This window comes from Meleagris gallopavo, chromosome 8 (genome assembly GCF_000146605.3).
Source record: "Meleagris gallopavo isolate NT-WF06-2002-E0010 breed Aviagen turkey brand Nicholas breeding stock chromosome 8, Turkey_5.1, whole genome shotgun sequence".
NCBI classification, from domain to species: domain Eukaryota; kingdom Metazoa; phylum Chordata; class Aves; order Galliformes; family Phasianidae; genus Meleagris; species Meleagris gallopavo.
In genome coordinates, this window is record NC_015018.2 from 20,439,631 (window position 1) to 20,452,732 (window position 13,102).

At 36.5% G+C, this 13,102-nt stretch overlaps 1 protein-coding gene across 1 annotated transcript; it reads left to right on the top strand.

Moving 5' to 3' along the window:
- The first annotated feature begins 968 nt into the window (after positions 1 to 968).
- On the top strand, positions 969 to 8,452 carry ZNF518A (zinc finger protein 518A). Its single transcript, XM_010714568.3, has 2 exons — positions 969 to 1,105; positions 2,923 to 8,452. The coding sequence occupies exon 2, from the start codon at positions 3,040 to 3,042 to the stop codon at positions 7,654 to 7,656; it is 4,617 nt and encodes a 1,538-aa protein (XP_010712870.1). The 5' UTR covers positions 969 to 1,105; positions 2,923 to 3,039; the 3' UTR covers positions 7,657 to 8,452.
- The last annotated feature ends 4,650 nt before the right edge of the window (positions 8,453 to 13,102 follow it).

Genomic DNA, 13,102 nt, shown 5'->3' on the forward strand with positions numbered 1-13,102 from the left:
CCGTAGCGGACCGTGTCCGGGTGCGGTCACGCTCCCCGCAGGTGGATGCGCGGCGGGCACGGGTGGGGCCGGGCGGGGCGTGAGGAGCGGTGTCTGTGCTCAGTGCTGGGCAGCGTAATGCCTCGCCGTGACACAGTGCGCACCTACAGAGCTCCGGGCAGTGCTGGCTGCGGGGAGGTGTTTTGGAACTTCTGGGGTTTTATTTCCAGATAGTAAAACTAGATGTAAAAAAATCCCCAACTTGGGAGAGCGCTCACTCTCATTTCTTGCTAGGTTGAAGTGTACGGCTGAAGCCTTGCCTTCTTATCCTTTTAAAACAGACTAACGAAATACTTATGTATTGGGGCAGTTTTGGGGGAAGAAAGTTGAGGCTCGGGTCTCACGTGGTTCCTTGTGGTCCTGCCTAGTGGTTTATTTCCATATCAGTTACCTTTGGTTCATGCTTACATGTGAATTTATTATATGCCTTATTGTCTATTGTTCCATATATTATGCAGGTAATGTTTATTTTTTCTTTATGTCTTTTACAAAACTATCTAGATACATATAAGTTCTGTAATATGCATATTACATATTACATACTCTGTAATAAGTTCCGTAGGAACGCTCTATGTTTTTTACGATGCTTTTGGCTTAACCAAAAATTAATTTTTTTCTGACTTTGAAGTAATGAAATAACAGTTGCTGCTTTTTGCCTTTTTTAAGTGACTGCACATTTATACTTAGAACAGTTAGGAACATTTGAGAAGTATTTTTAAAGCTAGTGTTATAATACACCTGATTAGAAGTTTGCTAGCTACAGCTTTTGAATTTGTTCTGTATTTGATAGTGTTCTCTCCTGGGAGAGAATATAGTATATATATTTACAGTTTTCTTCAGTGTTTTAAAAAATGCACTCACTGTGCTATTGGGAAGGATTTGTGCTTTTCAGCGTATTCTTTCAGCCATGGTTATGTTTACATCCTCTAAAATACCTGTCCTTTTGTTTCCAGACTTCTTTTCAGTATTCCTCCTGAATGTGGCCTTCTCTAAGTCTCACCTCTACTATTTGTGTGGAAAAATGTCTAAAAGGCTATTGAAGAATTGAAGTCATTTTTCTAAATGAGTAAGTCTGACTTATACTTTCATAATGTAAATTTAAAGATCCCTGTGAATGACTGATGGATATTTACTAATTAGATGTCTCTGGTGAATTAATTTATTTGCTGTATTGCAGGTGTTTGTCAGTAACTGCGTCCTTCCCAATAACAACAAAGTTTGATTTTAATTTGTGTGGTTGGTTGGCTAAAGATGATCTTGAGTCAGGTTTGAATGTGTTCTCTTGAGCCTCTTTGCTGAACATAAAAGTTTTACCCACTTAGGGGAGACCTCATCGGCTCAATGTTAAAAGCCTGGAGTGTGTTCCCGTAGCTACTGCATTCACTTGTGATTTTTTTAATAGTGTTAATTGTATAAATATTTCATATTTTGGTATTTGACAGTACAACAGATAGCTACCGTCAGGATGATACATTGTATGATGCAGCCTGTAATCTTCACGTGTTGCATCTCTGTATTTGAGAAGTTCTTCAGCCAAGAAGTCCAGGTTGTGTTTGGTCACTTATTGTTTATGTGGGACTTTAACTTGCTCCTGTTTGCTGTGGGCAAGAGGAAGGCATTATTATACAGTACTTTTTCTATTAAAATTGAGTATAACGTGGATGAGTTGTTCTGTTGTTATGGTTCAAGCATATTCCACATTTTAATCTCCTGTGTGGAAGACTGGAAATTTATTTATACATATACATATACATACACACACATATATATATATCCTGTATCTCAAGTCTTTAATTTGCAAATATTCATGGCAAGTACATGTATGTCTGTGGGTTGCAGTTTTTTGTTTTTTAAATGTAAAATGTAGTTAGAATCTTGCATGTCTTGTAACTGAAGAACACAGTTGAATTTTAACTAATATTGAACTCTGCATAAAACATAGGTATGCTTTGCCTATCATTTTCAAGAATTATTTAGAAATGCCAATATATTTTTTGAAGGCATGTAATAAAACATATGCTAAAAAAAAAAGCCAAACACGTGTTTTATTGCTGCCGTGATATGTGAGCATGACCTGGAAAATTTTTCAGTCTCTACTTTGTTTCAGTTGGGTACTTACATGCTGAATGTTAGATACTTCCTTCTCACAGGGATATGGGAAAATATTTGGAAGACCTCAGTGGTGATGCTTATAATGGCCTGGAACTCTAGAGGCAGCTCTTGCACTCCATCACAATGAGGGAGATGATGTGATGATTTTTACAGTTTGAATGTGAATAAACAGGGTGACCTAGTGAGTTCCAAGTCTATGTTGCTTAAGCGTGGCCAAGGGAATAGTAGAGAGAAGGCTGCTGATCAGATTTCAGCCAACACTTCACTAACTTTTGCTAGTAAAGAAAAGTGTCACTATTAGTTCTTTATTATGGAAAACTATTTAGTAAGAAAATACTGTTTCAGTAGGGAAGAAAGTGTTCCTTTATAAACTCCAGTGCTAGTCTGTTTCTTCTGATTTTATGTTGCCATGTGGGAGTGTTGTTTGAGTAGAAACTTATACAGTTATTAACTGTGAGTATAGCCTCTAAAGAGAGAGTGATGCTTACCATACTGGTTTGAGCCTCTTAATCCATGGGGAGGTACTGTTGTCAGTCATACTCCTGTTTCAAAATGATTAATTTATATCCACAAACAGGTAGTGAGAAACAAAAGCTGACTTTACCCATTGATTGCTTCAGACTTTGTGATGCTATAAGTAGACATCTGAAATATTAATTGTGGATGATTGTGATTTATTTGTTTGTGTGTATGTTGATACAGGTCATATCTCCATTAGTACATTGGTTTTAAAAGTAAGTGTAATTCACTGTGTTTGTTTTCTAATTTCAGGAGAATAATATGGGAAAGTTGTAGAACACTGAAGATAACTCAGCACAATAAACTTGTTTACTACAGGAAATAAGCCTAATCTCAAGAACTCACTTGAAGAAGAATACGTATGAAATCATGCCATCTGAACAGGACCAATTTTCTCATGATAAAAAGCAAATCAAGTTGTTAAAACATGATGCTGCAAATAATCTTTGTATGGATAATAGTTTGGAAAACGCACTAGTGAATGACCCTTTAAATATGACTACTCGACCAGCAGTTTTGGATGTCAGTTTCTCCTGTGAACTAAAAAACGTAAAAATTGATTTACCCAAAGTGAACATTCCAAATGAAGTATTAATGAAACATGAAATTGATAAATTCAGAAAATTATTTCAGTGTAAACAGCAAACTGCAAGGAAGTCCTTAACTCTGGAGAAAGTAAACGTAAGCAATCCCGACTGTTCAGGGGGAAGCCATGTACAGAATAAAACAGAAGTGCAATTTGGAAAAGAGCTGAAAACTACGGCTAAGATACTGCATTTCACTTGTTCAAAGTGTGAGGACAACGTTAGGTACAGCCCAAATGATCTACAAAAACATTTTCAGCTGTTACACTCTGGAGAGTTGCCTGTGTATCCTTGTGAAATGTGTAACTTCTCAGCTAATGACTTTCAGGCTTTTAATCAGCATAGACGCACCCATCGCAGCACTTTAGTAAAGTGTGAGCTCTGTCTCGATGAGCAGATGTACACTTTGTTGGATTTGACAAAACATTTTACATCAAAGCACTGTGTAAATGGTCACTTCCAATGTGAAAAGTGTGGGTTTTCCACTCAAGATGTGGGCACATTTGTTCAGCACATTCACAGACATAATGGGATTACATATGAATGTGGAAAATGTCATCACATAAGCTATACAGAAGAGGAATACCGGAGACATCATCTTGTCCATAGCAGTCTGATTCTTTTTAGGTGTCAGTTTTGCAATTACAGCACACCACGGAAAGATTATATTTTAAGACACCTTATAGCTATACATAGAGACCACTTATGTGCAAAAGAAAAACTGGAAAGGGATAAATGTGAAAAAAGAATACTGAAGACTCCAGCAGCACTAAAGCTTGTGTTAAGAAGATATAAAACGGGAACATCGAAAAAGCCTCTCTGGAGGCGAAAAAAAATAATTGGTGGAAGTGACAGAACTGGAGAAAAAAATTCACAAGTGCTAAGAATTGTAAACAAAATTCAACCAAAATTGGATGAGTTGAACCAGTATATGAAAGTTGTGGAAGCAAATGAAGAAAAGGATCAAATTACATATACTGAAAAGAATTTCACAGGTGGAATGCGTGCTGCTACTACTGCACAGTATAATAAAGCAGATGATGGAACACGTTTCAGCCTTGGATCATTGAAAAATACTGTTCATGGGCCTGCAGTATTGATGATCAAAAACAATAAAATATCTGTTCCAGCAAATTACAGTGCTAAATTTATGGGATTTAAAATTGTAGATGGAAAACAACATATTGTTATAAAATTATTACCTACAAATAAGCAAAACTTGCATTTGTTGGGTCAGAAAACTGATCCTATTAAAGATGGCTCTACACCTCCTTTGCCACAGACTGGTGATCCTTGTAGTTTGTCTTCAGGTGCTATACCCCATGTCACTGATCAGTCAACCTTTAAGAACAATTCCATTCACCCATTAACTTCTGTGTTTTCTTCTGCTTCTCATTCAGGAAAAGCAAAAGTGGAAAAACAAAATAACTCCTTATTGTATGGTAGGAGTGTTTCTCAAAATGTAGCACCTTCTCATGTAGCCGTAGGAAAAAATTCATATAATTTGCCAATGAAGTTGGACTCTCCTGTATCTCCATGTGATGAGGTGACAAAAATTGGAACTCAAAGTAATATCTCATGGGGAAATTATGGTCCTTCAAGTCATCCTCAGGTATTATCACCTCCTGTTACAAATACACTATGCTATGACCCTTGGAAAATACCCTTCTTTCCTGAACTGAAAATACAAAATGGTGGCCTGAACAATAATCACAGAACCAATAATCTGTATTATTCACCGTCAGTTGATTCCTCTAATGAAGGATTGCTGTCTTTTCATAACTATTCTAAAATGGACACTTTGGATAATCAGGGTAGCGTTTGGATGTCAACAGATGACAAGTCTAAAGAATTTATATCCAGCCAAACAGTTAATTTTCAGAACAGTGATGAATCTGCATGTTCATATTCAGAGTCAGTCAAAGATTTAAAACTGGAGAACACTGTATCAGCCCAATCAAATATTAAAACTTATGAACACATAAACACTAAGAATAATGGTATGTCTCCTGACAGACAGTCTAAATGTGTTATTGACAGGGAATATTTTGTAGAAGACCAGCATAATGGTCAACAGTATTTGGATACTAATTTCCATCAAGACTTTACAAGCAAAGCTGAGGAATTCCCAGAAAATGGATCTGATTGTGTTAATTCAGTTCTAATGCCTAAAATCATGTCTGTTTTCTCACTGCAGAGTGAACAGGCAGCTAATTATTTATCACCTGAAATAAACCAATTACTGCAAGATGTGTTAAAAGTGAAAGCAACTCCTCAGGAAGAATCCCACAGCAAATTGAATAACTGTGTAGAGCTTCATTCTGACAAGCTGCTTTCCAGTCAAGAGAAAGGGAATAGAGCCTTTACACATTTAAAAAACTCAGCAACCACATGTAGTTTTCAGAGGCCTTCTACTAATGCTGACTTTCATTTGTGTAAGAGAGAATTGAATACAAGATGTAGCACACATGGAGGTATGCATTGTGGAGAAGAGAGAAAGACACCCAGAACATACCTTGATTCCCAGGGAATGGATATGTTATGCAGAACTGCAGATGGTGCATTGCTTAAAGATGATACAGATGTATTTGTAACACAGCGACTGGTAAAAGATAAAATGCTGTCTACAACCTCAAATCCTACCAGCTTTTCACCAAACCTTCGGGAACAGAAGAAAACTCTTTTAGTTCAGCCACCTCCATCAAGATTTTTTGTTCCTTTGCACCTTGCTAACCAGCCTGGACTACAGGTTGTTTCAGGAAAATCTCTTTTGTCAACCAGTTCCTCAGATGGTCATGCAACAAAACCTACGTCTTTTGCTTTAAATAAAGGACCTGGAATGATTCTGACTTTTAGTGGGTCAATTGGAGCGGTTGCAAATGTCCCTAGTGATAGTTCTCAGGTTTTAGGCAGAGTTGCATCCAGAGAATATGGTAAAACAACCATACCAGCTTCAAAAGCAGATGGCAAGCGTGACAGTTTCAGAAGTGTAAGAAGTTGCTGTAATAGGAGAACATATAGTGCAGCAAGTGACTCATTAGAAAGCATGTCATCCAAAGGACCACTTGTAATTACAAACTTATCGGAGTCATCTGTAAAAAGAATTTCTTCTGCGAAAGCATTATCAGAGCATCAGGATGTTGTCTTTGGTTCACAAGAGTCAACAGAACAACAGGAGATGAAACAGAAACAGCATGTTTATGCATTTTTGCCTGAAGGACAGCAGGCAGTTTTTCTAAAATACATGACACCAAACAAGCCTGTAGTACATAAACGTAGTGTTTTTCGGGATAATGCTCATTATCAAAATTGTCAACCAAAGAAAAGTGGAGTCATGCAACAAAAGCTTTTGCTGAAAATTAAGACTTCAGATATGCTGGCTGAAACAAACCAGTCAGTAAACAACTCAGTGCCCTCAGTACAGTTGGGCAGCTTACAGTCCCTTACTCCTGCACTAGCACAGAAGCAGACTGATCTTAGTTCTAATGATGCCTTAATCTTACCGGGTAGGTTAATGCCAGCAAATGCCTCTTTGGCAAGTTCTAATCCAGCATGTTGTATTCCTTCTGTAGAACCTCTGTATTCTACCAGAACTGCAGGGTCATGGTTGCAAAAAGGTTTTGTTGAGAGTACACAAATAATAACTGCTAACAGGAATAACTTTTGTAGTCAGAAGTCCTCATGGAGCACCCAAAACAGAATTGCTAAAGTAAAACCTTGTTTAAAACAAAGTGGGCCTAAGAATTCAGAAACTGTAGTTTTGCAAAGAAACAAGAATTTCAAAAGGAAAAATAAGGATAACTGCAAAGAACCTCCAAGAAAGAAAGTAATGTTGCACAGAAAGTGTAAGGAAAAGAATCGAGGTGAAGTTGTTAGTGAATCAGGTGGCCATTACAGACAAAGGGCTTCAAAAGATACTGTGAGGACTTTAAAACTACTTCCTTTTAATTCTAAACAGCTTGTAAAATGCCCACGGAGAAATCAGCCAGTTGTTGTTCTTAACCATCCTGATGCAGATGTTCCAGAAGTTGTAAATGTAATGAAAACCATTGCTAAATTTAAGGGACATGTTCTTAAGGTTTCATTGTCAAAAAGAACTATTGAAGCTCTGGAGCCAGCTTTCTGCAATCATTTGGACATAACTACTGATAATCTTTCTCAAAAGAGGCACAGGACAATAAAACCTATTAGCCCTGTAAAAGAAAGGTTTGTGTTAAAATTGACACTGAAAAAGACTAGCAAAAACAATTATCAGATTGTGAAAACTACCTCTGATAATACCTTGAAAGCTAAGTTTAGCTGCTGGTTTTGTGGTAGAATATTTGACAATCAGGATAATTGGGTAGGACACGGACAAAGGCATCTGATGGAGGCTACTCGAGACTGGAATTTGTTAGTGTAATGATGACCCATACAAATAAAATATCACGCATTAGGCCTTCTTAGATAGAGTTTCAAATTGAATTATGATACACAGATTGTTTTGTATTTCAGTATTGTAACAAGTTTAAAAAGTAATGCAAAGTGCTTGTGTTTTAAAAGGAAACGCAGATTCTTTGTTGCCATCAAGTTTTTAGAAAGATTGAGGAACTTTGTGGTTTAGATAACTTGTAACTAACTGCAAATACAATTCCATACAAATATATATTATTTTTTGTTACTACTATCCTGTCCTATATTTTTATTCTATGGAATGAGTTTTCAGGGCTTTTGTTCTGTACATATTTTAAAAGATCTAAACTTGTAAATATTTTTATACTTTTCAGCTATTTGGTATAATTCTTGCACAGAAATTATTCCTTCCCCACCACCTTTTTTTTTTTTTTTCTTTTTTCTCAGATCTGTGCATGACACTACTAAAACAATTTGAAAAAAAAATATTCAGCTACACACAACTGTTATCCGGGGATTTTTTGTTGTTATTTTCACTTGTTAACTCCTGATTTTGTTGTTCAGGGATTGAACACTATTTTTAGCAAGTGCCTAGAAGATGTGAAGCAGTTAACATTATGTCAACTGTAATCGTAGGTCCGAACAGGGCCATTTCCCCAATAATTTCATTTAAATGAAGCCATATGTGAATGCTTTAAGCTATATTGCTATGCACATGACACTTGTACTATTTCTCTGCAGTTTGTCTACTTTCTTAGTGAAGTATTTTTCATATAAATTAATAAAATGTTACAATTGTGTTAATACAGTGAGCCTGAGAATGAAATCAGTTGAAAATATACAGTATATATATATATATATATTCTTAATGTATATGGTATTTCAGAATAGTGAACATTCCTAATCTGCATTGACTGTCACTATTAAATTTGCTATAATTTGTGTTTACAAATATGACTGTGAACATTTATAGAAAATACTTTTATTTTATTCTGTGTCTGTCACAGACCCTATGAAGGCCAGTAGTGCAAAGCACCATTTCAGGCTTGTAGCCATTGTAATTTTATATATAATTTGTCCCCATAATGATTATGTAGTATTTTTCTACTGTTGCTTGTTCAGATGAGCTGCCTTTTGTGTTGCTAGAGATTTGGCAAAACCAAGGCTTCAGTTATTCTGTCCTTATTTTAATGGTCAGTAGAGCAATAGTGTTCCCAGGAACCAGATTGCTTCATCTTTATTGTTTTAGAGAGAAAGGAAGGAGAATATGCTTCTGGTCCATGGTGATGGAAAGTATACAAATAAGGGTTCTTATTACTCATTACACTTATTACTATGAATAGAGGTGAAATTCAGACTTATGTGAGAGTGCCCTTAGCATATGACACCTAGTGTTTTTGTTAGCTTTTTCAAACAGTTTAGTTCAGAGATGGAGCAGTTTACAATTCCCATTTTCCCTTATATGTGATGGTGTCCCTCGTCATGAAGCTCTTAGGACGTGACCGAGGAGAAGCTAGAATAACTCTTACAGATAACATCTGCAAGGTTAGATGGATGATTTTGAGATTGCTTAGAGTGATGAACTAAACACTGACGTTGAACTAAACATGCTACGGAAGGTACTTTTATTTATCCAATGTGGTCCAGACTTTCCCTTTTTGAAGAATACAGGCAGTGTTTAATTAAAGCCAGCTTTATGGCTGTCAGCAGGCAAATGGATTTGACAGTGGTTGTTCTGGCTGTGCAGCTGAGTGCTGTGCTGAACAGCAGTGATAGCATAGTCACAAAATTCTGCCCAAGGACTGCAAGGTTACATGTTGTATGTGTAAGTCAGCTTCCCAAAGTATTGATGGAAAAACTGTCAAAATTGACAGTTATTGGTCTTGGAGGTCTGGTCATGGAGGCTTTAGATTGTATGCAAGTGCAATTGCAGTTTTCAGTGGCTGTTACTTAAGGTAAACGTCAAGACTGATTGTGCTACCACTGAAACAATGACAAGTCTCTTAGGGATGTCACTGGCAGCAGAGTTAGATTTTTTGAAAGAATTACTTCAGTAGATACGTATTCTTGCTGTGTGTTGGCAGGAAGATCCACTCTAGCTTTGTAGCTAGTGAGATTTATATGGGAGTCAGCTGAAGTACATGAGACAGCACAGCTTGGGTGCAGTTGGTGTGTTTCCTGTATCAAAGTGGGTTTGACTTGTTCTACAGTGGTGGGCTTGAGTTCTGATGTGAATTTGGCAAGGAGCTTTTAGAAATCTATTTTACTGTTGTGGAAGTGTGTTAGGAATAAACACCAGTAGGAAAACACAAAAAAGAGGATGGGAAGGACCTACTGGCTGCTTCAGCTTGTTCTCCTGTAGGAGAGCCTTCACACTGAACCCCTGAATTCTGAGCTTTGCCATTGCCTTTCTGGAAGAAATATCTGTGAAGTTTGTTTCTAAAATGTATTCACTGCAATTTCACCAAGGGTAAACAATTTTTGTTAGTAGTTGCATAACACTGAGATAGAAATTCTTCTCTAGAATTAGAGGGTTGTTTATATTGATTAATCATGAGAGTGACAACTGTGACTGGATTTTGTTTTTCCGCAGAACCTTAAACAATATCATGAAAAAGAATACTGTGATGTTAAAAATGCTGAAATAAGGTTGCTTTATGCAATCTTAATTCATTGTCACGTGTCACTTTATCCATGGCCATCCATCTCATTCGTTGCAGAGAATTGTGATTAATATTTTGTTTCCCCACTTTTAGTTAAGTCTTTGTATTATTTAATGCATGTTGCTCAAGTATTTCCACATTATCTTCATTAAATGGGAAAGGTATCCTACAAATGTCCTACAAGGAACATTACTTCCTTATACAATTGTGATTTATCCTGAAGTACCACATAGGAGTCAAATAAAATACATAAATCCATATGGTAAAATAGTAAATGATTGCATATTTAATGCTCATAATGTGTATGTCTGTTGTGACAAATTAAGGTTGCAGGTAACCTGATTTGAAGAGTGCTGCTTTTTGCTGCTTGACTTTACAAGCTATCTTAAAGTGTTTTGATTGCAACATGTATCAAAATAAGAAAGCCTTAACTTGGGTACAGAATTTTGAAACATATAATGAATCCAAGTGCAAGTTCAGTGTTTTTCCCTCTGAGGAAATGCTTTGTAAATATATACTTGGCCTAAAGTGTAGTCCCTTGTGTATTCTTTGCAAGATGTGTGCTCATTAGCAGATCATGGCTACTCTCCTTCAGAAGTTTCAATGTTTTAACAAAAAACTTAAGTTTGCTATTGTTCTGGGGCTGTTGTCATTTGAGATGTTTTATTTTTATTATTTTAACAACACTTCCTAAGAATCTGTGCCTGCTGCTGGTGTTTTAAATTGAAGGAAGAATATAGTTTTGTAAGTAGCATGTCTGAACTTTTGGACTTTGGAGGATGCAAGTGCTCCATTCGTGGAACAACATTAATAGGAATAATTTGCAGTACTCGGTACACTCTCCTTTCTGTATCAGGTAAGCATACAACACTTTTAGCTCTTCCTTTGTTTTCTTTGCTAGTCAGATAATGTCAATTTTTTGGAAGAAAAATTATGTAGTAATATCAAAGATGGAGAGAAGTATGTGGCTGTGTCTGTCAGAAGTCAGGCTAACACCTGCTACCTGATGAAACACCTGCCAGCACTAACTATTGGCAGCTGTGGGCACTTCACCAGGTGCAGGGAAAGTTTTCTGGGGCAGGATTCTACTTGAGCTGCCACTTTCAAGATTCAGCAGTGACTGCTGAGTTCGTATCACTAGAATTTTTAACATAGCAAACTTCATCATCAGTTACTTTGTGGAAGAAGACGTTGCCCTCATCTTGCTGCTGAAAGTGTAAGTACCCCATAACGGTGTAGAAAATGGCTAGGAATAAATAAGGGTTTGCAGATGAATGTAGAATTGAATGTTTTTCCGTAGGATATTTATTATTTTAAGATCATCCACAAAATTATGAAGTAGTGCTTGGAACTCACTGGCAGTAGGACCGCTGCTTTGAATATAGGAGGGACTCAGTATTACCAATTACCCTGAAAAATCTGGTATTTACTCTCTCAAAAGGAAGCCTATCGTTTCACTTTTTTTATATCCTTTTTTTCCCTCCTTTCTGGAGTGATGGTGACGTTACACCTTTTAATCAGAAAGAAGTGTAGGAAGAACCTAGGCACTTTTGTGAGGAGCATTATATAGATGGAACAAGAAACAAACTGATGTGTTAAGAACAGTGTAAATAATGCACAGTAAATGAATGAGTAAGGCAAGGACTCTCCCTGAACACAAAGCTAAATACTAAAAGGATACTTTTTCACAAAGTATTTTCCACTGTCATTAAATGCTCTCAGAGTAAACACCTACAAAGAGTAAGTTAAGCTTGCAGAGACCAGTATGTTTGTCTTTTGTTAATTCTGAGGTCTAGACTTCACAGTCTTAAATGTTTTAAACATTATACTAGTTATACTGTTTTAATTACTGTCACCTGAGCAATATACTGAACACAATATGTATCTAACACTGTAAAGTAAGTGTCCTGTAGCAAGCAGACTTGTGAAAAGTCTGTATGCATAGTTTCTTACCTGCTGGGCTCTCATTTGCATCACAGATAGAATAAATGTTATCTGTGTTGCAAAAGAACATAAACAGCCAGGTGCTGAACATCACCATATTAGGAAGCAGTTATTTCTAGATTGGTGCATTACATGAAGGTGTTGTTCAAAGCTTCAGAGAACCAGCTGCATAATACCCTCTCTGTAGGTGACTTTTTGAGACCTTGCAAGTCCACGCTGAAGCTTGCCTCAAATGCCTTGTGGGTGAACTTAAAGAACACTGCCTAATTTGGAAAAAAAAAACAAAAACAAAAAACGCAAATATGTGCAGTGTGTCAATTTTGGAAAATATCTTTAAGATAGATCAACTTTCAGGTCAAAAGAAATCAAACCCCTTTGGAACTAGTTAACCACTACTGCTAGGAATTTTTTTATTAGAGCAATTATGTATTGATAAATTTCATTTTAACTACTTGATCTTTTGTGAAAATGACACTGCTGTCAATAATGCAAGAAGTAAAACACTGTAATAGATCAGGCTTTTTTGTTGTTGTCTCTAAATTAATTGAGACACATTAACAATTAAGAATTTAGTTGGTATTTAGTTTGGTAATGTGTTTAGGCCTCCAATGATAGCTTATTTAAATACAAAAGATTGAGAGCTATTAAGTCAGATATCTGTGTTAAAGCTGTAAAAACAGTTGTTGTAACAACAGGAGGCTTGTGAAGGAAAAAATTTATGTAAGAAACATCCACGACAGTGAGTTGATGCTTTTTCTCTAGAAGGATGCTAACAAAATTCATTTAGCACTGCCTCTGTACACAGTTGACTTTACAATATTTAACTTTATTTGCACATTTGAAAAAAAC